This window comes from Festucalex cinctus, chromosome 4, assembly GCF_051991245.1.
Source record: "Festucalex cinctus isolate MCC-2025b chromosome 4, RoL_Fcin_1.0, whole genome shotgun sequence".
Taxonomy (NCBI): domain Eukaryota; kingdom Metazoa; phylum Chordata; class Actinopteri; order Syngnathiformes; family Syngnathidae; genus Festucalex; species Festucalex cinctus.
The window spans coordinates 1753131-1777596 of NC_135414.1; the positions used below are offsets into that span (position 1 = coordinate 1753131).

Consider the following 24466-nt stretch of genomic DNA (forward strand, 5'->3'; position numbering starts at 1 on the left):
TGGACAGCTAAGATAGTACTTGTTAATGTGAATTAGCAATGTTGCAGCCCAGTTATTATTTAGACAAGTACATCTGTGCCATTAAGTGATACAGTACAGTAGTGAGAGAATAGTGTGCCCATATACACACGTGTCTGTAAGTGTAAAACACATTAAACAGCAGAAACTGGCAGCGTTCCACCGCAACAATGTCTGTTTAACCAAGTTATTCTTACTATTATTATAACCAAGTTATTTTACTCTACCTTTTTCTGCATTGATTGGGGCATCCTAAGTGGCAATAAACTACATGATGAAGTGTCTTTTGACAGTTCTCTTGTAGAGAGGAGTAGCATGATATTGCTGTTCTCGATTTAAGATCCTCAGCTTATCAAAACTGTCTATATGGTAACAATAACAATAATCATAATAAGGTCTACAAGAACTGTATGGTGTTCAGGGATGAATAGTTTTTCTCATGGAATTTTTTTTATTTTTTTTTGCTGTAGTAATAAGTAATGCCACAGCTGATGCACATTTTGAATGACAGGGTTCCTCCTATTACTTCAAAATATAAAAATATAACATTTATAGAATAAAACTACAAGTATCCCAAATGCTATAAAAGGTTTTAGTTTAGTTTAGTTTATTCATTTTTTCCTTTCGGACACATTACAGTTTACATCAATCACATCACATCATTTGCAACATTGACATCCGAAAGAAGGGCTGACGGGTAGAAGCCGAAGCTTATTCGAGACCCGTCCCCATCGACCCATTACTATAACGCATCAATCATATACATTATTTAGAATAGTCATTAATTGTTATCGTTATCCATCCCATACTATCCCAGACACTGCTCGCTCAGTTCATCTTGAATGTCCGTGTGTAGATTGTGGCTAGTCCCAGTCATTTGGCACTGGTGAGTCGGTCCCCAGACGCCACCAGCAAGCCCACCCCGCCAGGCGAGCAGCCAAGGCAAGCGCAATTCTTCTCTTTCACCAGTAGGGTCTTCGCTGACCTCGGATCAGCTTTCACACATGTTGTGCTTTCCAGAAGAGTAGATCGGCTTGCATTCGGCCCATTGCTTTCAAGCAATTTCAGCACTCGATTCTGGTCAGGTAGCACCACTGGTTGCAAGCATGTTGTGGATCTGATGACTCCTGTGCGCTGCCCAGCCTAGCTCACCCAGCAGAGCGGCCCACGCCAGCTGCATTCCAGGAACCAGACCACCAACCCCCATTTTGCGTATTGACAGCAGATTCATTGGAGCCACAATACAGCCTTATCATGTAGCCTTGACTGTTAGAACAAATGTCCAAACGGAACAGCAATACATGTTATCAATGCAGGTGTATAAACAAGAGTTAGCCTTGGCAAAGTCAGCAAATAATCATATACAACTCCAGCTTTGGGTAATTAGTGATGTTGTTGTTGTTGTTGTTGTGATATTGTGAATTACTGTTGTCTCTCAAGCGCTGCCAATTCCTCAGCTCCTTTCACGATTCGTGTTTTTAGTTGACCAGAGTTATCTTTAGTTTGAATAAAAATTCGGCAGTCTTTTGTCCACGTGCTTTCGATAAGTCCATTCTTTCTCATTTGTCGAGCCTTTTTGGCGATGTCAGCATTTCGTTTGGTGAGGTTTTCGTTGATGTAGACATGTTTCCCACGAAGCTTGTGACGGTCTCTCAGAAGAGCAATCTTTTTCTTTCTGTCAACAAACCTGATCAGAACTGCCGGTGGTCGTGTCCCTCCAGTTGGAAGCGAAAAGCACATCTGAATGTGCGCAGGGTCAACAGTTAATCCCAAATCTCTGAGTTGAAGTGTCACTTGCTGTTCCACAGTCTCGTTCCCTGAAGATTGGTCAGAATCTTCCGTGCTCGTGCTAGCCGCAGCTCTCAAAGGGCCACGGCGCGGCTTGATCTTGATACCGGTGACTATCACATCGTTGATACGAAGATTTTGTTCCAAATCATCCACTTTTTGTTCCAAGGCAACAATGCGTCGATCTTTTTCCTGTGTCTCTTTCTTCAATTGCTGTATTTCCTGAAGAAGTGGCTCAATGCTCTTCTTCATTTCAAGTAATTCGGCGACCATTCCACTGAGTTTTTTTAAGAGACGATTTTATCTCCTCAATCTCGTCAGCTCTTTTTCCGCCAGGCATTCTGCAACAATGTAGTTAAAAATCCCAATGCAAAAATCAACAAGTAGTTAGATTCACGAGCGAGTGCAGGAGCAAGTACAGATGCGTCCTTCCTCAACAGATGCGTCCTTGAATGAAAGGTAATGTCACATTGGCCCCCACATTTAACTCCCCCCGCCACCAATGTCTTATTGCAGATAGAAGGATGTAAAATGAAAAGTGCAGTGTGAGAATCCATTGTAAAGAACTGTTAGGGTTTGCATTATTCAAAGATTGGTGCCAACATTTTAACTTTTACTGCAAATGAATATCGGCTTCAAATATCGGTTATCTGCCTCCTTGACTACCGATAATCGGAATCGGTATCGGCCCTGAAAAAAGCATATCGGTCTATCTCTACGAAGTTTTAATGTGGCTCTATAGTTGGCCTTATTAGGGCCCGAGCAGCGACCGCTGCGAGGTCCCTATTGTTTTTGTAAAAATTCTTCTTCTTCTTCTTCTTCTTCTTCTTCTTCTTCTTCTTCTTTATTCTCCGCAAACGATCCCGATTTTGGGTACCTAAATATTCACGAAAACTCACCGAACTTTGCACACTCCTCAGGCCCGGCGAAAAATGTGATATTATGAAGTCGTCATAACAACGCGACTCTATAGCGCCCCCTAGCGTAGAAAAATAAAAACCAAGCCCGGCACGTTTGAGCTAGAGCAACGAAAATTGGCAGGCACGTGTAGCACCCCGAGATGCACAAAAAAGTCTATTGGGACCATGTAGCTAAAATGTACAGGAAATGAGCTATGAATTTTTATTTTTTTTTATTTTTTATTTTTTTTTTTTATTTTTTTTTTTTGCCCTATGTGTATATTTACAAAGTGTATAGTGCAAGCTAGTGAAGTGAGTAAGAGGAGCGACCAGCGGGGCCTCACCCAACCCGGCGGGTGTAGGTGGCACGCCCGCCCCCCAGCACCCCCACCCCCACCCGCCCCCCACCTCATCCACCCGGCACCACAATGGGCGGACAGCCAGCGCAGCAGGGCTACCGGACAGCCCACCGGCCACCGGAGCCCGCCCGGGGCGCCAGGAGTTATACCGGAGTGGGGCAGGCCCCAAACCCTCGCCCGGCCCCCGGAGCCCGACGCCCGGGCCGGGGAGGGAGCCCCAGGCCCAGGGAGAGGGAGGGGGAGGGGCCGCAGGGCAGACAGGGAAGGGGGGGGGGGGGGAGCGGGGAGAAGACGACAAGAAGGCGAAAGGGCGGCTGCAGGGCAGGAGGCGGGGGGGGGGGAGGAGGAGGGAGGGCGACAAGGGAATCGCGATTTTGGGTACCTAAATATTCACGAAAACTCACCGAACTTTGCACACTCCTCAGGTCCGGCGAAAAATTTGATATTATGAAGTCGTTATAACAACGCGACTCTATAGCGCCCCCTAGCATAGAAAAATAAAAACCAAGCCCGGCACGTTTGAGCTAGAGCAACGAAAATTGGCAGGCACGTGTAGCACCCCGAGACGCACAAAAAAGTCTATTGGGACCATGTAGCTAAAATGTACAGGAAGTGAGCTATGAATTTTTTAATGTCCAATTTTGGCCTATTTTGGCACATTCACTGTGGTCATGCTTTTTCCCCCTCTGCAAACATTTTTCATCCAATTAACTTCAAACTTGGCATTTATCATCTCAAGACGTGAGAGAACAACTGGGCAAAAAGTCTTGCCTTTTCGAAATACTATATGATGGGGGCGGGGCATCAAATATTGCCTTTAAAATTTCATTTGTCCAGAAAGAGCAAATGCTTAATAACTCCCATGTTCAAGCTCCAAAAAATCTCAAACTTCTCAGGCAATGTAATAGTCACGGCCTGAAAACATCTATATGATAAAATTCAGTTATACATATAGCGCCACCTAGTGGTAACTAGGGGTGTTTAAAAAAAAATCGATTCGGCGATATATCGCGATACTACATCGCGCGATTCTCGAATCGATTCAAAAAAAAAATCGATTTTTTTTTTTTTTTTTTTTTTTAAAGAGCTCAGAATTGTTCATTCGGTAGTCTTACCGATTCAACGTCTTATCATCATTGCCTTTTGTGTGTGTGTGTGTGTGTGTGTGTGTGAATCAATTTTTAAACTTCCATTTTTAATGGAAAAATATTCAACAAAACGTCTGACTTCGGGTTAGGATTCACACCTTGAGCATGGAAGAATGTTATATGAACGGAACATTAAGCCTTAATATTTTATTTTAATGCCGTTCAAACATGAAACAGATTACAACCTCTATCAGACTGAAATTTCAGATAAATAAATAATACATTTTCATATAAATCTTACACTCTACAAGCTTACTGATTAGTATTTTCTAAATTTGAATGAAAAAAAATCGCAACAATCGACTTATAAATTCGTATCGGGATTAATCGGTATCGAATCGAATCGTGACCTGTGAATCGTGATACGAATCGAATCGTCAGGTACTAGGCAATTCACACCCCTAGTGGTAACAATAAATGTCATACTTTACGTTTTTAGCTACTGCGCTGAGCTCGTTGAAGGGATCCAGTTGAAAATTGGTCAGAAAAGCCTTAAGATGTTGATCATGCCCCACACCGAATATTGTAACTTTTCGCCAAAGGGCGTGGCCGCTACAGTGCCGCAAAGTCTAAAGATTTTTCGTGACAATAAAAGCTGCATTAACTTGACCGAGATGATCCTATCTTCTCAAAAATTTCACACATTTGATGAGAGTCCAGCCCTAAAGACATCTATGAACTTATATTTCATCTTACTGATAGTGCCACCTAGTGGCAATTTTTTTTCTTACGAATTTTCTTCTACGTTTTTCTCCAAACACGTTAACTGGACCTACCTCATATTTGCTCAGATGAGGGATTCGGCCTTCATGATGTCACAACACGAAGTTTGTGAGTTTTCGCGAATCGCTGTGGGCGTGGCTAAGCACTGTTCGCCAAGAAAACAACGCCAGTTTTGAGGGTCTAAACATGCGCAGAAACTCATGAAACTTGGCACACACATCTGGCCTGGTAAAATGAACAATATTTCATTGTTGATTGTGTTATTTTTACAAAAATGACTCAATAGCGCCCCCTAGGAATTTTTAATGAAGCAGCCCCGGTTGTACGTTTAAGCAAGATCTACGAAAATTTTTAGGTGTATGAGGGAGCCCAAGACCTACAAAAAAGTGAACTACGAATTTTTGAATGTCCCATTTTTGACGATTTTTCCACATTCACAGGGGGCAGACTTTTGCCCACTTCTCCTACACGTTTCATCTGACTGAGTTAAGACTTGACCTGGACCATGTCTAGACCTAAGCCAACGACAGGGGGAAAAATCTTGACTTTTCGAAATACTATATGATGAAGGCGGGGCATCAAAATTTGTGTTTCGCACTGAAAAAGGATATGCTTAATAACTCCCCGGTACATGCTCCAAAAAATCCCAAACTTGACATGTATGTTTATCGTCAAGGCCTGAAACTATTTCTACGACAACATTCAGTTATATATGCAGCGTCACCTAGCCCTTGAGGCATAAGAAAAAATACCCCACATACGGTATTTTGTACTAAAAATGTAAACTCATTCTAAGTGTGATAACTAAGTCATTTATGAATATTCTTTTAGTTTCCACCACTCAAAATGTTCACTGGCATCAGACTTATCCAAACATATATATATTTTTATTTATTTTTGATAGCCTCTGTGGACATTAAAAGCAATATCGTGAATGAAGGATATGCATAATAACTCCACGGTACATGCTCCAAAAAAAAATCCCACACTTGACATGTATGCTTATAATCAAGGCCTGAAGGTATCTCTATGACAACATTCAGTTATAAATACAGCGCCACCTAGACCTTGAGGCATAATATATATATAAAAAAAAACCCACATACGGTATTTTGTACAAAAAATGTAAACTCATTCTAAGTGTGATAACTAAGTCATTTATGAATATTCTTTTAGTTTCCACCACTCAAATTGTTCACTGGCTTCACACCGATCCAAACGTATGTACGTTTCCATTTTGTTTTATTCATTATTGATTGCCCCTTTGGACAATAAAAGTAACATTGTGCAATGAGTACAACGAGCGATGATGTATATATACACTTGTACAAAAAATACCAATCAGGGCAACTCATTGCCTAAAAATAAATAAGGACGCTGATTTTTGCAGGTCTTAACAATCACCAAAACCCGTTGAGCTTGACACACACTGGCAAAAAAAAATTCTACCTGTAAACGTTTATTATGCCATTTTCAAAGAAATGTTGCTTCCAATATGCCAGTACCCCAACGTGCCAGTACCCTAACGTGCAAGTACCCCAACCTGAAAGGACCCCAACGTGGCCCGGGCTGCGAGGGCCCTTTATAGCTGCTCGCAGCTCTAGTTTTTTCTTGGCTAGTAAACTAAGGCAACAATGTGCTGTGGGTGCCCATTTCAGCCATCAAAACAGCGTACCGATGTTACAATCAGCCGTCAGAACAGCATGCTTGTGTTAAAACTAACTATACATATGCTTCTTTGGTAGCTCTAGTGTTTTTAATATGCATCGGTGTTTAGCCTAATTGCAGTGTATTATTATCATTTACGGGATCGTCGTAACGTAGGAATGCTATTCTGACTACGTATGCTAGCCCGATAGGGGCAGCTGTCAGATCAGCATACGGGACGGGTTTGCTGATCCGACGAGGTAACACCGACGTTTGAGACCTGTGCCTAAAACCAAACAAAACCTAACCACATGGAACCACAACATTACATGAAAGTAATATTTTTGATGGATTGTTAACAAACTAGAAACAAGGGAACTACTTGGTATAAACTCCATTCCATCCTACTCTGCAGTTCCTCTGATGAAGAAGACAAAGTGGATGAACGGGTGGACAGTGATGATCCAGAGGAGATGTTCCAGAACATTCAGTACCAGAAGGAGATCATCGCCAATATTCGGACAAGACCCTGGCCAATGAGACGCAAGCTCAAAGTCTTAAAGTATAGTCATTTTTAAGTTTATATTACACTTGACAATTAGTATTTTTAAGGATATTTATTTTGTGATGTCAATGGTTTGTTGCTATAGTAGATTATGTACGTAATAATTTAGCTCTATTGGAGAAAAAAAAGGGGGAGAATTACATGTCAACCAGAATGGAATGTAGGTGATTTTGATTTTCAGAATCAAAATCGAATTTGTTGTAATTGCACATGCACAGGTACAGTGCACCAAATTTACACTCAACAGGCTCAAACTGTCCAAGAAACATGAAAAACAATGACCAAACAGGCCTTGTCGGTATTCGCTCAATGAGTGCTCCAAGATCTTGGAATGAAGAAATTACGGCTGGGTTGAAAAATCTAATAATCAATATTGAATCGATTTTCCTTTTCGAGTGTGATATCAATTTATAAAACCATGAATCGATTATATTAATATCTCTTTTTTTTCCTACATAAATTAACAACAAAATAGAATTTTAAAGCCTGATTTTTTTGGTATCTTATTGTTTTCTTGAAATTTACTGTCCACATGAATTTAAAAGTATTTTCTTACATTTATGAAAGACCTGACCTTTTGCACTTTATTACAATTGAAATTCTTTTTAATGTATATTTACAATTAGAATTATGAAAACATTTTCATCTCATACATACTGATGTCAATGTTTTGTAACACTTAAGTGATTATGACATGTTATTTTCATAAAAAAAAAATAAAAATAAAATAACCAGTTGCTGCCTCTGCAAAATTTAATTTGGAATGTAATGTTTGTGGAGATTTTTTTTTTTTTAATCTACCATGTCCTTGATCTTGAAGAAGAATTGATGTTCCATATGCCATCAATATCAGATTGAACTGAGAATCGAGTCAGAACGTTTTTTTAAATGAATGAAGTTTTGTGAATCGAAATCGAATCGATTGAGGAAATTTCAATTGATACCCAGCCCGAGAAGAAATGCACAACGGCGTATTAGGGCCACGTACAAATATATATATATATTTTTTAGAGGACGGGGTCAATATGGTGAGAAAAAAAAGTGGCAAATTTGCCGCTTTTTAATACGACGAGAAAAAAAGTGGCAAATTTGCCAGTTCATAATGTACGACGGCATATTAGGCCCACGTACAAATATATATTTTTTTTAGAGGGCAGGGTCAATTTGATGAAAAAAAAAAGTGGCAAATTTGCCACTTTTTAATATGATGAGATAAAAGTGGCAAATTTACCACTTTTTATATGACGAGAAAAAAAGTGGCAAATTTGTCACTTTTTAATATGACGAGAAAAAAGTGGCAAATTTTCCAGTTTATAATGTACAACGGCGTATTCGGGCCACGTATAAATATATATTTTTTTTTAGAGGGCAGGGTCAATATGATGAGAAAAAAGTGGCAAATTTGCCACTTTTTAATATGATGAGAAAAAAAGTGGCAAATTTACCACTTTTTAATATGACGAGAAAAAAGTGGCAAATTTGCCAGTTTACAATTTACGACTGCGTATTAGGGCCACGTATAAATATATATATTTATTTAGAGGGCGGGGTCAATATGATGAGAAAAAAAAAGTGGCAAATTTGCCACTTTTTAACATGATGAGGAAAAAGTGGTAAATTTGCCACTTTTTAATATGACAAGAAAAAAAGTGGCAAATTTTCCACTTTTTAATATGACGAGAAAAAAAAGCTGGCAAATTTGCCACTTTTTAATATGATGAGAAAAAAAAGTGGCAAATTTGCCAGTTTATAATGTACAACGGCGTATTAGGGCCACGTACAAATATATATATTTTTTAGAGGGCGGGGTCAATATGATGAGAAATAAAAGTGCCAAATTTGCCACTTTTTTCTCGTCATATTGCCCCCGCCCACTAATATATATATATATATATGTATATATATATATATATATATATATATATATATATATATATATATATATATATATATATATATATGTGTGTATATATATATATATATATATGTGTGTATATATATATATATACATATATATATATACATATATATATATATATATATGTATATATATGTATATATATATACATATATATATATATTTGTACGTGGCCCTAATACGCCGTCATAGAAATGAAAGAAGAAGGGAAACGGTTCTCGACATGTTCCATCGGAGAGCATGGTAAGAGCCTGATAAAAAATAAAAAATAAAAAAATAAAAATAAAACACTCGCACATGGAACGTATGGCAGCTCACTAGATATGTATGAGATATGGGGGAGGACAGTCTCAGGCTACGTTCACACTACAGGCAAATGCGACCCAGATTGGATTTTTTTTTTTTTTTTTTTTGCCCAAAATGCGACTTTTTTCAAATACAATACCGTAGTTCTACTGTTTTGGTCTTAAATTCCTGTATATTTTGTCCTGTTTTCCTCGCAGGGAGCGGAGAAGTTTGTTTCATGCATACACAAAGAGAAATCAATTGTGTTAGTTTCGGTACGTGCGGTATTTGAATGGCAAAAAAGCTGTCAGTCATGCAGCCTATCAGACAACGCACATGTGCAAAATTGGCTTACTTTGCTTAGTACTGTGGTCAACAGTCGTTGAGTTCACGTTCATCACCGAATCCCAATGAGTGCCCTTTTCCTGGATAACTTTTGAGGAAAGGAACTAAGTGGGGTTGCCATTTATGTTGAGCACTATTATGGCTGACTGTTAGTGAACGCAACACAGGTCTCGTGGGAGAGAGGGAGGGGAGGAGGTGTGCATTTCAGTTAACGTTGTTTGTTGTATTTTTTTCCTGCTAGCATCGAGATCTGTTGTACTGTGCTGGTTATATTGTAACTAGCACTGGCTAGCTTTGCGTCCCGGAGATAGAGGGCTGGCAAATGGCCATATTTCATATTTCATTTCATTTCATCGAGGAGGCTCCAACATTCTCGGCCGTGCTCCACGGTCCTCCGGCGCACTCCAGGAATGCTCCAGCGAGAAACATCAGTGGCGAGGTGGCTGTCCAAATAGATCTTTATTGTTGGTTGAAACCTCTTCCGGCTTTTCTGCGATGTCTTTTTTTCCCTTTTCCTGGGTTGAGTTCACATCATGGGCACGAGCTAGTTCCGAATACTGTAAATTCCAACGAATTGGCAAATAGTGATTTTTGTCATTTCATACACCACGGAACTGGTTACATTACAGTGTGTGCGTGTCAACCTGTGTCAGTCCTGAATATTTCCGCTTTAATTTTATACCTACACAGCGGTATAAAATAATAATTAATATTGAAATTAATTATAAAAATACCTCAAAAATTTGCATGTCCACTACAAAAAGTCACCGCTCGCCACTGATCTACGTCATCAAAAGTCCAATATGCGCTTCGCACGGGTGGGGGCATTATTGGTCCGTGTACTTTTCGGCCATTCGTTTTTCCTTCTTTTTTTTTCCCTCATTCGTTTTTCCTTCTGGAGCAAGGACACAGAAAATGGGAAACAAACCGATTTCCATTTTTTTGTTTTGATGTATATGAACAAATAACGGGAAACGAGTCGTCTCCCGTTTTTGTTGAAATAAAAATGAAAATGAAAAACGGGGAACGAGCCCTTATCTGATGTTCTATTATGTGTTTATTTAGCACAAATCGGGAAATTAAATGTGGCCGTAAACCATTTTTCGCAAGCTGGTTTCTCCTTGACTCGGAAGCCGTTCATCTTTTGCGGCACGACACTGCTGCTGCTGCAGTGGAAGCTTGCTGCCTAGTGTCTATTTTGAGGCCTCTGACAGACAATGATCTGAGAGTCACCTTCGAATATTTCTCTCCGAAAGTCCTCTTATAGGGCCAAATTGGCTACATAGATGTGCAGCGATTTCACTAGATGTCATGCCGTTATTTTTCATTTGCACTATCAAGTTGTGATAGCCATCTAAAGCCATGTTTGGAAGTCCTGAAAAATAGGCGCCAACAGAGGCCTCGAAATAGACACGAGGGGGCAGCAAGCTACCATTGCAGCAGCAGCAGTGACGCGCCGCAAAAGGCTTGGGCTTATTTATTCATTAATCATAGACAGACAAACGTGTTAAATACTAGTGTTGTTCCGATACCGATACTGGTATCGGCAGAGGTGCCGATGCTGCATTAAAACAGTGGTATCGGTATCGGTGACTACTCACAAGTAACATGCCGATACCATTAATTCCAACACTAATATAGGATTTTGGATGCAGCATCTTGTGTCTTGCTCGTGCACAACATTCACTGATATGTGACATGTTCACTGCATGCCGATCTAAGATATCCTATTGGCAATTCATGCCATGAGCTATTCCCGCTTTTCAGGTTCAAAATTCACACCTTACCCACAATTCCCGATTTCGTACCCGATTATTTCCCACATTCTACATTTTCCATTTACTTCCACATTATTCATCCGATTCACATCATTCCAGCTTCAATATATTCCAGCATTTCACGCCATGAGCTATTCCAGCTTTTCAGGTTCAAAATTCACACCTTACCCACAATTCCCGATTTCGTACCCGATTATTTCCCACATTCTACATTTTCCATTTACTTCCACATCATTCATCCGATTCACATCATTCCAGCTTCAATATATTCCAGCATTTCACGCCATGAGCTATTCCAGCTTTTCAGGTTCAAAATTCACACCATACCCACAATTCCCGATTTCGTACCCGATTATTTCCCACATTCTACATTTTCCATTTACTTCCACATCATTCATCCGATTTACATCATTCCAGCTTCAATATATTCCAGCAATTCATGCCATGAGCTATTCCAGCATTTCAGTTCCAAAATTCACATCTTACCCACAATTCTCGATTTTGCACCCGATTGTTTCCCACATTCTACATTTTCCATTTACTTCCACATTATTCATCTGTTTGACTTTATTCCAATTTCAATATATTCCATTTCACGCCATGAGCTCTTCCAGCTTTTCAGTTCCAAAATTCACGCGTTACCCACAATTCTCGATTTCATATCTGATTATTTCCCACATCCTACATTTTCCATTTACTTCTGCATTATTCAACCGATTCACATCATTCCACATGAGCTCTTCCAGCTTTTCAGTTCCAAAATTCACACCTTACCCACAAGTCCCGATTTTGCACCCGATTATTTCCCACATTCTCACGTTCTACATTTTCTATTTACTTCCACATGATTCATCCGATTGACTTAACGGATTGACGGATGCCCAGGTTTCTCGCCAACCTGGCCCCCCAAGGCGGCGGCCATTGCCTGTGATTCTTGCCAGGATATGCCCCGACCTGAACAGGAAGTTACCTGATTTCAACAGGAAGTGACCTGATTTCAACAGGAAGTGACCCGATTTCAATAGGAAGTGACCAGATTTCAACAGGAAGTGACCTGAAATCAGCAGGAAGTGAGTATGCTAGTGCTAAGTTAGCATGCTAATGCTAGCTTAGCATGCTAATGTTAATGTTAGCTTAGCATGCTAATGCTAAGTTAGCATGCTAATGCTAGCTTAGCATCCTAATGCTAAGCTAGCATGTTAATTCTAATGTTAGCTTAGCATGCTAATGCTAAGTTAGCATACTAATGCTAAGCTAGCATGCTAATTCTAATGTTAGCTTAGCATGCTAATGCTAATGTTAGATTAGCATGCTAGTGCTAATGTTAGCTTAGCATGCTATTGTTAGCTTAGCATGCTACTGCTAATGCTAAGTTAGTATGCTAATGCTAAGTTAGCATGCTAATGATAATGTTAGCTTAGCATGCTAATGTTAATTTAGCATGCTACTGCTAATGCTAAGTTAGCATGCTAATGCTAAGTTAGCATGCTAATGCTAATGTTAGCTTAGCATGCTAATGCTAAGTTAGCATGCTAATGCTAGTTTAGCAAGCCAATGCTAATTCTAGATTAGAACGCTAATGCTAGCTTATTATACTAATGCAAATGTGACCTGAGTGACTATTACTCCATTGCTTAAGTTTGCCACTGCTAACACCATTGCTACTCGATTCTACCCTCCTTACTTCATTGCTTACTTAATTCTTCTCACTTTACTCCATTGCTTACCAGATTACTTGCTACTTCCTCCATTTGTTACTTGATTTCTTCATTGCTTGCTTGTTGCTGATTTATTTTTACCTTTGTGCCTATTTTTCTTCCTTCAACTGCTTCTAGATTTCTGGATGAATTCAAACCATTCCAACTTCAGCATGTAAAGCTCATTCCATGTCATTCAGTAGCATTCAATATCATTCAACATCATTCAACATCATTCAATATCATTCAACACCATTCAATATCATTCAATATCTTTCAATATCATTCATCATTCAACATTATTCCAAATCATTCCACAGGTATTCATTCAGCTCTCCAGCCTTCACACGCTATTTCCCCAGAAATGGCATTTCTAGTTTGGAATAATGTTGAATGATGAATGATATTGAAAGATATTGAATGATATTGAATGGTGTTGAATGATATTGAATGATGTTGAATGATGTTGAGCTTAACATGCTGAAGTTGGAATGGTTTGAATTCATCCAGAAATCTAGAAGCAGTTGAAGGAATAAAAATAGCACAAAGGTAAAAATAAATCAGCAAGAAACAAGAAAACAATGAAGAAATCAAATTAGTAGAAGTAGCAAGTAATCAGGTAAGCAATGGAGTAAAGTGAGAAGAATTAAGTAAGCAATGAAGTAAGGAGGGTAGAATCGAGTAGCAATGGTGTAAGGAGTGGCAAACTTAAGCAATGGAGTAATAGTCACTCTGTTGAAATCAGGTCACATTTGCATTAATATACTAAGCTAGCATTAGCATGCTAAGCTAACATTAGCAATAGCATGCTAATATAGTATTAGCATTCTAATCTTGCATTAGTATTGGCTTGCTAAGCTAGCATTAGCATGCTAACTTAGCATTATCATGCTAAATTAGCATTAGCATGCTAAGCTAACATAAGCATTAGCATGCTAATATAGTATTAGCGTTCTAATCTAGCATTAGCATCGGCTTGCTAAGCTAGCATTAGCATGCTAAGCTAGCCTTAGCATGCTAAGCTAAAATAAGCATTAGCATGCTAACTTAGCACTAGCATGCTCACTTCCTGTTGATTTCAGGTCACTTCCTGTTGAAATCGTGTCACAACCTGTTGATATTAGGTCACTCCCTTTTGAAATCGGGTCACTTCCTGTTGATTTCATGTCACTTCTTGTTGAAATTAGGTCACTTCCTTTTGATATGAGGTCACTCCCTTTTGAAATCAGGTAACTTTCTGTTGAAATCAGGTCACTTCCTGTTGATTTAAGGTCACTTACTGGTCACTTCCTGTTGAAATTCGGTAACATTCCTGTTGAAATGAGGTCACTTCCTGTTGATATAGGTCACTTCCTGTTCAGGTCGGGGAATATCCTGGCAAGAATCACAGGCATACCTAATCAATTGGCCAAAATGGCCGCCGCCTTGGGGGGCCAGATTGGCGAGAAACCTGGGCATATCATTTGTCTAAAATGGCCGCTGTGCATGGTAACTTGGAAAATGGCCGCTGTGCGTGGTAAGTTTGGTGGTAAGATGGAAGAGCTCATGGCATGAATTGGTGGAATATATTGTAGTTGGAATGAAGTGAATTGGATGAATAATGTGGAAGTAAATGTGAAATGTAGAATCGCCCATGTAGAATGTGGGAAATAATCGGGTACGAAATCGGGAATTGTGGGTAAGGTGTGAATTTTGGAACTGAAAAGCTGGAAGACCTCATGGCGTGAAATGGAATATATTGAAATTGGAATGAAGTGAATCGGATGAATAATGTGGAAGTAAATGGAAAATGTAGATGGTGGTAAATAATCGGGTGCGAAATCGAGAATTGTGGGTAACACGTGAATTTTGGCACTGAAAAGCTGAAAGAGGTCATGGCATGAAATGGTGGAATATATTGAAGCTGGAATGAAGTGAATCGGATGAATAATGTGGAATTAAATGGAAAATGTAGAATGTGGGAAATAATCGGGTGCGAAATCGAGAATTGTGGGTAACACGTGAATTTTGGCACTGAAAAGCTGGAATAGCTCATGGCGTGAAATGGTGGAATATATTGAAGTTGGAATGAAGTGAATCAGATGAATAATGTGGAAGTAAATGGAAAATGTAGAATGTGGGAAATAATCGGGTCCGAAATCGGAAATTGTGAATTTTTTAACTGAAAAGCTGAAAGAGCTCATGGCATGAATTGGTGGAATATATTGTAGTTGGAATGAAGTGAATTGGATGAATAATGTGGAAGTAAATGTGAAATGTAGAATCGCCCATGTAGAATGTGGGAAATAATCGGGTACGAAATCGGGAATTGTGGGTAAGGTGTGAATTTTGGCACTGAAAAGCTGGAAGACCTCATGGTGTGAAATGGAATATATTGAAATTGGAATGAAGTGAATCGGATGAATAATGTGGAAGTAAATGGAAAATGTAGAATGTGGTAAATAATCGGGTGCGAAATCGAGAATTGTGGGTAACACGTGAATTTTGGCACTGAAAAGCTGAAAGAGGTCATGACATGAAATGGTGGAATATATTGAAGCTGGAATGAAGTGAATCGGATGAATAATGTGGAAATAAATGGAAAATGTAGAATGTGGGAAATAATCGGGTGCGAAATCGATAATTGTGGGTAAAACGTGAATTTTGGTCCTGAAAAGCTGGAAGAGGTCATGGCGTGAAATGGTGGAATATATTGAAGCTGGAATTAAGTGAATCGGATGAATAATGTGGAATTAAATGGAAAATGTAGAATGTGGGAAATAATCGGGTGCGAAATCGAGAATTGTGGGTAACACGTGAATTTTGGCACCGAAAAGCTGGAATAGCTCATGGCGTGAAATGGTGGAATATATTGAAGTTGGAATGAAGTGAATCAGATGAATAATGTGGAAGTAAATGGAAAATGTAGAATGTGGGAAATAATCGGGTCCGAAATCGGAAATTGTGAATTTTTTAACTGAAAAGCTGAAAGAGCTCATGGCATGAATTGGTGGAATATATTGTAGTTGGAATGAAGTGAATTGGATGAATAATGTGGAAGTAAATGTGAAATGTAGAATCGCCCATGTAGAATGTGGGAAATAATCGGGTACGAAATCGGGAATTGTGGGTAAGGTGTGAATTTTGGCACTGAAAAGCTGGAAGACCTCATGGTGTGAAATGGAATATATTGAAATTGGAATGAAGTGAATCGGATGAATAATGTGGAAGTAAATGGAAAATGTAGAATGTGGTAAATAATCGGGTGCGAAATCGAGAATTGTGGGTAACACGTGAATTTTGGCACTGAAAAGCTGAAAGAGGTCATGGCATGAAATGGTGGAATATATTGAAGCTGGAATGAAGTGAATCGGATGAATAATGTGGAAATAAATGGAAAATGTAGAATGTGGGAAATAATCGGGTGCGAAATCGCTAATTGTGGGTAAAACGGGAATTTTGGTCCTGAAAAGCTGGAAGAGGTCATGGCGTGAAATGGTGGAATATATTGAAGCTGGAATTAAGTGAATCGGATGAATAATGTGGAATTAAATGGAAAATGTAGAATGTGGGAAATAATCGGGTGCGAAATCGAGAATTGTGGGTAACACGTGAATTTTGGCACTGAAAAGCTGGAATAGCTCATGGCGTGAAATGGTGGAATATATTGAAGTTGGAATGAAGTGAATCAGATGAATAATGTGGAAGTAAATGGAAAATGTAGAATGTGGGAAATAATCGGGTCCGAAATCGGAAATTGTGAATTTTTTAACTGAAAAGCTGAAAGAGCTCATGGCGGGAATTACTGGAATATATTGAACTTGGAATGAAGTGAATCGGATGAAAAATTTGGAAGTAAATGTGAAACTTTGAATCTCCCATTAAGAATACATGGGGAAAAATCGGGTACGAAATCGGGAATTGCGGGTAACACGTGAATCGTGGGAATAAGAAAAATGGAAGCGATGTTGGCGCGAATATTTGGAATCGTTTGAAATTGGAAAGGAGTTGTAACAATGTAAAAAAAATATATTCTTAAATATATTCTTAAATATATTCTTAAAAAAATAAAAATAAATAATAATAATAAAAATAATAATCTCGCTTCGGTCACTATTTACTGGTGTATTGTTATGTTGAATCCCCCACAGATTTCCTTCACACTCACTTCCCCCCTCGTTTCTTCACTATTATACTTATCTACTTGTTATCTCTCTCTTTATATAAATTATATAAATTGCCTAATTACTCTTTTGCTATCCTACAATATGTTAATATTAATAAGCAGCTCATATAGATGTATACATAAGACTGAGTCTATATTGCTTGTATGCAGAAATTAGTTCTGGTCTCCTGGAATGTGTGTGGCGCTCGAATAAAAATTTTAGACCATCTCTCAAAATTTAAGGCAGATATTTGTCTCCTATAAGAAACCCACCTACAAAAATCAGAAGAAAAATTATTTATAGATAGAAATTTTAGTTTACTCTGCCTCCTATAATAGTAGACAAAGAGGTGTCTCTATACTTATACATAAGAATTTATTCTTTACTCTAAATAATATAGTAATAGATTTAGAGGGCCGATATATTATTATTCAGGTAACTATATTTAATAAAGTATATACAATTGCTGCGATTGGTTGGCAACCAGTCCAGGGTGTCCCCCGCCTACTGCCCAGAGCTAGCTGAGATAGGCGCCAGCAGCCCCCGCGACCCTTGTGAGGAATAAGCGGTCAAGAAAATGGATGGATGGATGGATATATACAATTGGTAATTTATATGCCCCAAATAATGATGACCCGGATTTTTTCCATGAATTTTTGTCTCGGTTACTCGATTTAGCAACAAATTCTACTATTATTATTGGAGGTGATTTTAACACGGTCTTAAACCCATTAATAGATCGTTCTAATAATACGATATATACAAGGCGATTACGATCCGCTAAAGTAATAGATGAATATATGGAGGATTTTGGCCTCAGCGATGGCTGGAGACTTCAAAACCCAACTAAGAAGGAATTTACTTTCTTTTCTGCGGTGCACCGATCATTCTCAAGAATTGATTTTTTCCTTACAAATAATTCTATTGTTGATAAAACTGCTATAAAAATACATTCTATAATTATAAGTGATCATGCACCAGTCTCCCTCACTCTACAAATTGACTCTACCTTTAAACTACCCCCGATATGGCGTTTTAACATCTCACTACTGAAAGACGTAGAGTTTGATAAAATTATTAGAAGGGAATGTGCAGATTTTTTGGAAATAAATGACTCTCCAAATATATCTCCATCTCTTCCCTGGGAAGCAGGGAAAGCGGTAATTAGAGGGAAAATTATATCATATTCAACTTATAAAAAGAAACAGGATAAAAAATTAGAAAAATACCTGGAAGATAAAATTAAACAACTAACGGATGAATATGCAATAAACCCAAATAATCAAATATGGACGGAACTACAGAATATAAAAATACAGTTAGATAACATGTTATCTAAAAAGACAGAGTTTATAATACAACAGTTGAGATATAATAATTTTGAACATAATAATAAATCAGGTAAATTTCTGGCAAATCAACTTCAACGGAATCGGGAAAAATCTCTTATAACGGCTATCAAAGATATAAATGGTGAATGCACACAATCACCAGAAGAAATTAACCATATTTTTTATAACTATTATCGAAATCTATACTCAGAAATTAATAGACCTAACCCTGAACATATTGAGGTATTCCTAAATAGCTTAAATATACCTCAGTTATCTACTGAACATAAAGATATTCTAGATGCCCCGCTTCCTATAGATGAGTTGTATCATGCTTTAGACAGTATGCCTAATGGCAGAGCACCTGGTCCAGACGGTTATCCGGCTATATTTTTTAAACATTTCTGGTTAATGTTTGCTCCATTATTTCTAAGAGTAGTAACTGAAATTAAAAGTAAGGGTGATATACGTCAAGATATGAATATAGCAGCAATTAAACTTTTATTAAAGCCAGAAAAAGACCCCACCCTCCCGTCAAGTTACCGACCAATATCACTAATGAATACCGATATTAAAATTATCGCTAAGGCTTTGGCATCTAGAGACAGTAATCTCGACAATTATTCATAGCGATCAAACAGGTTTTATTAAAGGTCGTCATTCTACTAATAATATTAGGAGGCTCTTTAACTTGATTAGTATGTCACAGCAGTATGATAAAAACGCAGTTGTTATTTCGCTGGATGCAGAAAAAGCCTTCGATAAAGTTAACTGGTCCTTCCTCTTTGCTGTCTTAAATAAATTCGGCTTCGGGGAGTCATTCATTCAATGGGTCTCAATATTATATGATTCTCCTAAAGCTACAGTTACTACTAATGGGATTACATCACAGAGTTTTACTCTACAAAGGGGTACAAGACAAGGGTGCCCAATGTCTCCTTTATTATTTGCTATATTTATTGAGCCGCTTGCATTAGCTATACGTCAGGATAGACGGATCCAAGGAATCCACTCCGGGACAATAGAACATAAAATTAATCTATATGCCGATGATATATTACTCTATTTAGAAGAACCTGCTATCTCGTTAGGGGAAGCATTTAACTTAATAACTAAATTCTCTCACTTATCAGATTACTCTATTAACTGGACAAAATCAACATTATTACCTATTACAGAAAATTCATGGAACCTTACAAGTCAGGATCCACACTACTCCTTTCCTACAGGTAATTTAAAATACTTAGGTGTTAAAATCTCACCTAAGTTAACTGAATTAACTTCTTTAAATTTTTTACCATTATTGGATAGCATCCGTAGTGACCTGGAGCGCTGGAATAATCTTCCTATCTCTTCAATAGGACGGATAGCTGCTATAAAAATGAAAGTTTTACCAAAGATAAATTATTTATTTTCAATGATTCCATTTAAACCTACGTCTAACTGGTTCCAATCGCTGGACTCTGCTATCATAAAATTCTATTGGAATAAAAAAAAAGCCAAAATTAGTCTATCTACTCTTCAGGAAAGTAAATCTAAAGGAGGTTTAGAGGCACCAAACTTTATGTATTATTATATAGCTAATCAACTACAATATCTTGTGCTATGGACACAACCCAACAGAGATACTAACTGTTGGTTGGAATTGGAGCAGAAGGATTGTAATAATCTTAGACTGTTAGATTTACTCTTTATTACAAAATCAATAAAACGACATAATTGTTTTAAAAACCCAATGATAGCCGCCACCCTGACTGCCTGGTGGAAGGCATTAGAAATTACAAACTCCCAATTGGCGCCCTGTGGGCTCTCTCCCATTTGGCATAACCCCAACTTTCAACTTAATAATCATGTGTTCCATTTAAGCTTATGGGAGCAGAAAGGAATTACACACCTTCATCATCTTTTCTCAGATAATAAGTTTATATCGTATACAAACTTGGTCCAAAAATATGAAATAAAAAACGGAAATTTCTTACATTATCTGCAAGTTAAAAATATGGTTAAGAAACAAATCCCAACACTTCAGGATACGCTCCAACTGCCTGTCTTAGCTAAAGATATTATAAAGCTTTCTCCAACAACAATAAAGAAAATATCAAAAAATATATGTTATTTTTATACACAAATAAAACGTATTTACCGACTTTAAAATGGGAAAAAGACTTGTCTATAGTTCCAGAACCAGACTTTTGGACCCAAATCTGTGAAAATGTATTTAAAATGACCAAACATACAAATTTGCAACTTATCCAATATAAGATACTTTATAGAACATATATTACACAATATATGATGAAAAAAATGGGACTCTCTAAATCTGACATTTGTCTCCAGTGCTCACAAAACACTGCCGATACTTATATTCATGCTTTATGGTCATGTACTCCAGTGCTGTATTTCTGGACTAAAATCTTGGAAAAGCTCGCTGATATATTAAACTGTAGGCTTCCTTTATCTCCAAGATTCTGTTTACTTGGTGACTTAACAATAACTGAGCTACCATGTAAACAATCTCAATCTATACTTATAGCCCTTACTATTGCTAAAAAAATAATCCTTGTCAATTGGAAAAATAAACAATCTCTAAATATCGACCACTGGTTAAACTTACTAATAAATTATTTCTCAATGGAAAAAATCTCTGCCTTAAATAAAAATCAAGTATCAAGATTTAAACAAATATGGTCTATGTACATGGAATATTTTAATCTTAATTTGGCAACTTAATCCTGCCTAGATTCTGCCTGTTAACGAGAGCCACCACATAGTTACAACTTCTGTTTTTGCTGCTTCTGTATTTGGTATTTTGTATCTGATTGTTTTTATTTTTATATAGTCAGGAACCTAGTTGCTGCTAGTGGGCTCGAGCACACCACACTATACGACACTATACTCACTAACTCCTTAAGATTTATTTCTAGTGGGCACTAAGCATCAACACTTGGTGTTACTGCATGCTAGTTAGTCAATTTTCTTGACGCCGTCCCCCGTGGTCGGGCGGGGGTAGCTCTGCCCCCCCCGTTGTCTGCTCGGTGGCGGTTGCGTCTTGGCCGCTCCCTGGGCCCCCTGTGGGGTGCGGTGTTGGGGTGCTTTCCCTGGTGCCCGGGGCGGTGCCGTCCCGGCGCGGTCCGCTGCTCCATGCCCGGCGGCGCGGTTCGGGGCGGGTGGGCCTCTGGTGTGCCCCGTGGTTCCCTCTCCCCTCCCCCTTCCTCCCCCCCGTCGCCTCTCCCTCCTCGCCTCCCCCCGCCCATCCTCCTCTGTCTCCCGGTCCCTTTTCCCTTGTCACCCCCCCCCCCCCTCCCCCCTTCCCTGTCTGCCCCCCCCTCCATCTCCCTGGGCCTGGGGCTCCCTCCCCGGGGGCCGGGCGGGGGTTTGAGGCCTGCCCCACTCCGGTAGAACTACTGGCGCCCCTGGCCACCGGAGCCCGCCGCTCCGGTGGCCGGTGGGCTGTCCAGTAGCCCTGCTGCGCTGGCCCTGTCCGCCTATCGTGGTGCCAGATGGGTGGGGTGGGGGGCGGGTGGAGGGGGGTGCTGGGGGATGGGCGTGCCACCTGCACCCGCCGGGTTAGGTGAGGCCCCGCTGGTCGCTCCTCTTACTCACTTCACTAGTTTTTCACTATACACTTTATAAATATACACATAGGGCACACAACACATTTCTTGGTGGGGTGGGGAAGGGTGGAAACACCGTCTTCACCCTTCAACTCCCCTCCAATTTTAATGCACTTCATGTCCAAGGGGAGGGGTGAGTTGGGGCGGGGAGCCATCAGGGGGGATGGACTGCAGTGCTTGGCAGCGGGGGGCGGGGTTCGCGGTGGTCGGGGGGGGTGGCGGCTTGTTTGGGGGGGGTGGAGGTATGGGTGGGTGGGGGTTTGGGTGTTGGGGGTCGGGGTGTGTTCGGGGGTTTGGGGGCCGGGGGTGCCTGGGTCGTGGCGGGTGGCAGGTTTAGGTGGGGTGCGGGGGGGTCGTGGGGGCATGGGGGCTGGGGACCGGTGGGGCGCTGTGGGGACCCGCCGGGCCTTGTTCTGCGGCCTTGGGCTCGGGGGTGTGGGCCGGGGCTGGGGCGGGGGTGTTCCGGGCGTCTGGGTCGGCTCGCCGACCGGTGTCCGCTCGGGTGGCGTGGGGGTGGCCTTGGTGCTGCCGAGGCCTGGGGATTCCGAGGGGGGGCGGGGGGGGGGGGGGGGGGCGGTGCTCGCTTTGCTGGACCGCGGTTGACGGCTTCTTTCTTTGGTGGTGGTCCTTATGCATGCCAGATCCATCGCACCAGCATCTACTGAAACTCAAACAGAATTTGCCTCTCCCTCCCACAGCCCCTTGAATCAGTGGGTGCTGGTGTCTGTGGATCTCACTTTGCTTTATCTATCCTTCCCTCCTTCCTCTCTTTAGTTTTTCCTCTGGTCACTTGAGATCTCAATTTATTGGAAGTTTGAGGTTTCTGGGGTTGGCATAAGACTCTGGTTTTGTAACCACGCAGGAGGGGTTTGGTTGGTGCTGGATTTCACTTTGATGGATTGGATGTACTGGCTTCTATGGATCTCACTCTGCCTCATCGATCCTTCCCTCCTTCCTCTCTTTAGTTTTTCCTCTGGTCTCTTGAGATCTCGCTAATTTGTTGGAATTTAGAGGCTTCCGGGGTTGGCGTAAGACTTTGATTTTGTAACCATGGGGAAGGCAGGAAGTGTTTGGTCGGTGCTGGATTTCACTTTGATTTATCTTTCTTTTCTCTTTATTTTTTCTGACCTTTTCTCTGGTCTCCTGACCATTTGAACCTCACGACTCTGGCAAGACTCTGAAATTCCATGGTTAAGGTGAAGGGTAATGGGATATTTATAAGGTTTTAGGTGAATTAATGAGTATAAATTTATACGTATATTTGCACGCACACGCATGCACGCACACAAACGCACGCAAACGCACGCACACATACACACACACAAAAAAAAAAGAGCAATGATGATAAGACGTTGAATTGGTAAGAATGGGAATAGCACTTACTATATATCTCTTATTAGTTTCCCTCTTATTGAGGTGATCTTTTATTGGCTTTTCAGTTGTGTTGTTTGATTGTCGGGTCTTGTTGATATTGCCTGCGTCATTCCTTCCTGCATCACGATTACATACAGCGTGACTCGTGCGTATTGACGCGGTCACGTGATTTACGCGGGTAGCTTAAAAGAGGAAGTAATGGGCCGCCGGTCGAGGTGAGATCCGAGTGGTGTACGCTGAGGTAGGCTGTTATGTATACTTAGAAAGTCGGATGTGAACCATAATTTATCATGATTTAAACTGTAGGAGCCGACTAACCGAGTCCCAAGCGCTGAGAGTGGTACAGAGCGTAAAGTCACATGCAACGCTGAGCGAGTAAGAGGGAAGCACATGAATCGGCTTTAATTGGTGAGTGTGCTGACTGTTTAGCTTTCTTGTTTTTAGCTAATATAGACTCGTTTTCCTATTCAGTTTAATGTACTATCTTATGGAACCTGTGGTTAATAATGTAATGCCTTTCGAATATGATCCATTAATGAGAATGTGATTATTGTAATTGATGTAAAAATTGGAAAATAAGTGAAGCACTTTAGTAATTGAAGCACTTTAAATTTGAATAAGTCATTTAAATTTGAATAAGTCATTTAACAATTTAAGTATTTTAGATTGTTATTCAGGTTGTTTTTGGTATACATCCATGGTTTCTATGCACTTTAATACTGCCTAGTGGATTATTCGGGCTCTTTTGGACTTTACAGAACTTATGGATGTTTGTTGAATGTTAATTTAATAGAATTTTAATATGGTAAATATTATATTATTGTGATAGATA

At 39.8% G+C, this 24466-nt stretch overlaps 1 protein-coding gene across 7 annotated transcripts in view; it reads left to right on the forward strand.

Moving 5' to 3' along the window:
* tmc3 (transmembrane channel like 3) overlaps positions 1-24466 on the forward strand; it is a 587484-nt gene that overhangs the window by 61570 nt on the left and 501448 nt on the right. For 6 of the 7 annotated variants that reach the window (XM_077518216.1, XM_077518214.1, XM_077518224.1 and 3 more), the window contains one exon: positions 6998-7144. In XM_077518216.1, coding sequence (XP_077374342.1) covers positions 6998-7144 — 147 coding nt within the window. Of the gene's footprint in view, positions 1-6997; positions 7145-9960; positions 10135-24466 lie in introns of those variants that run through there. The other variant, XM_077518220.1, reaches the window with a different exon arrangement.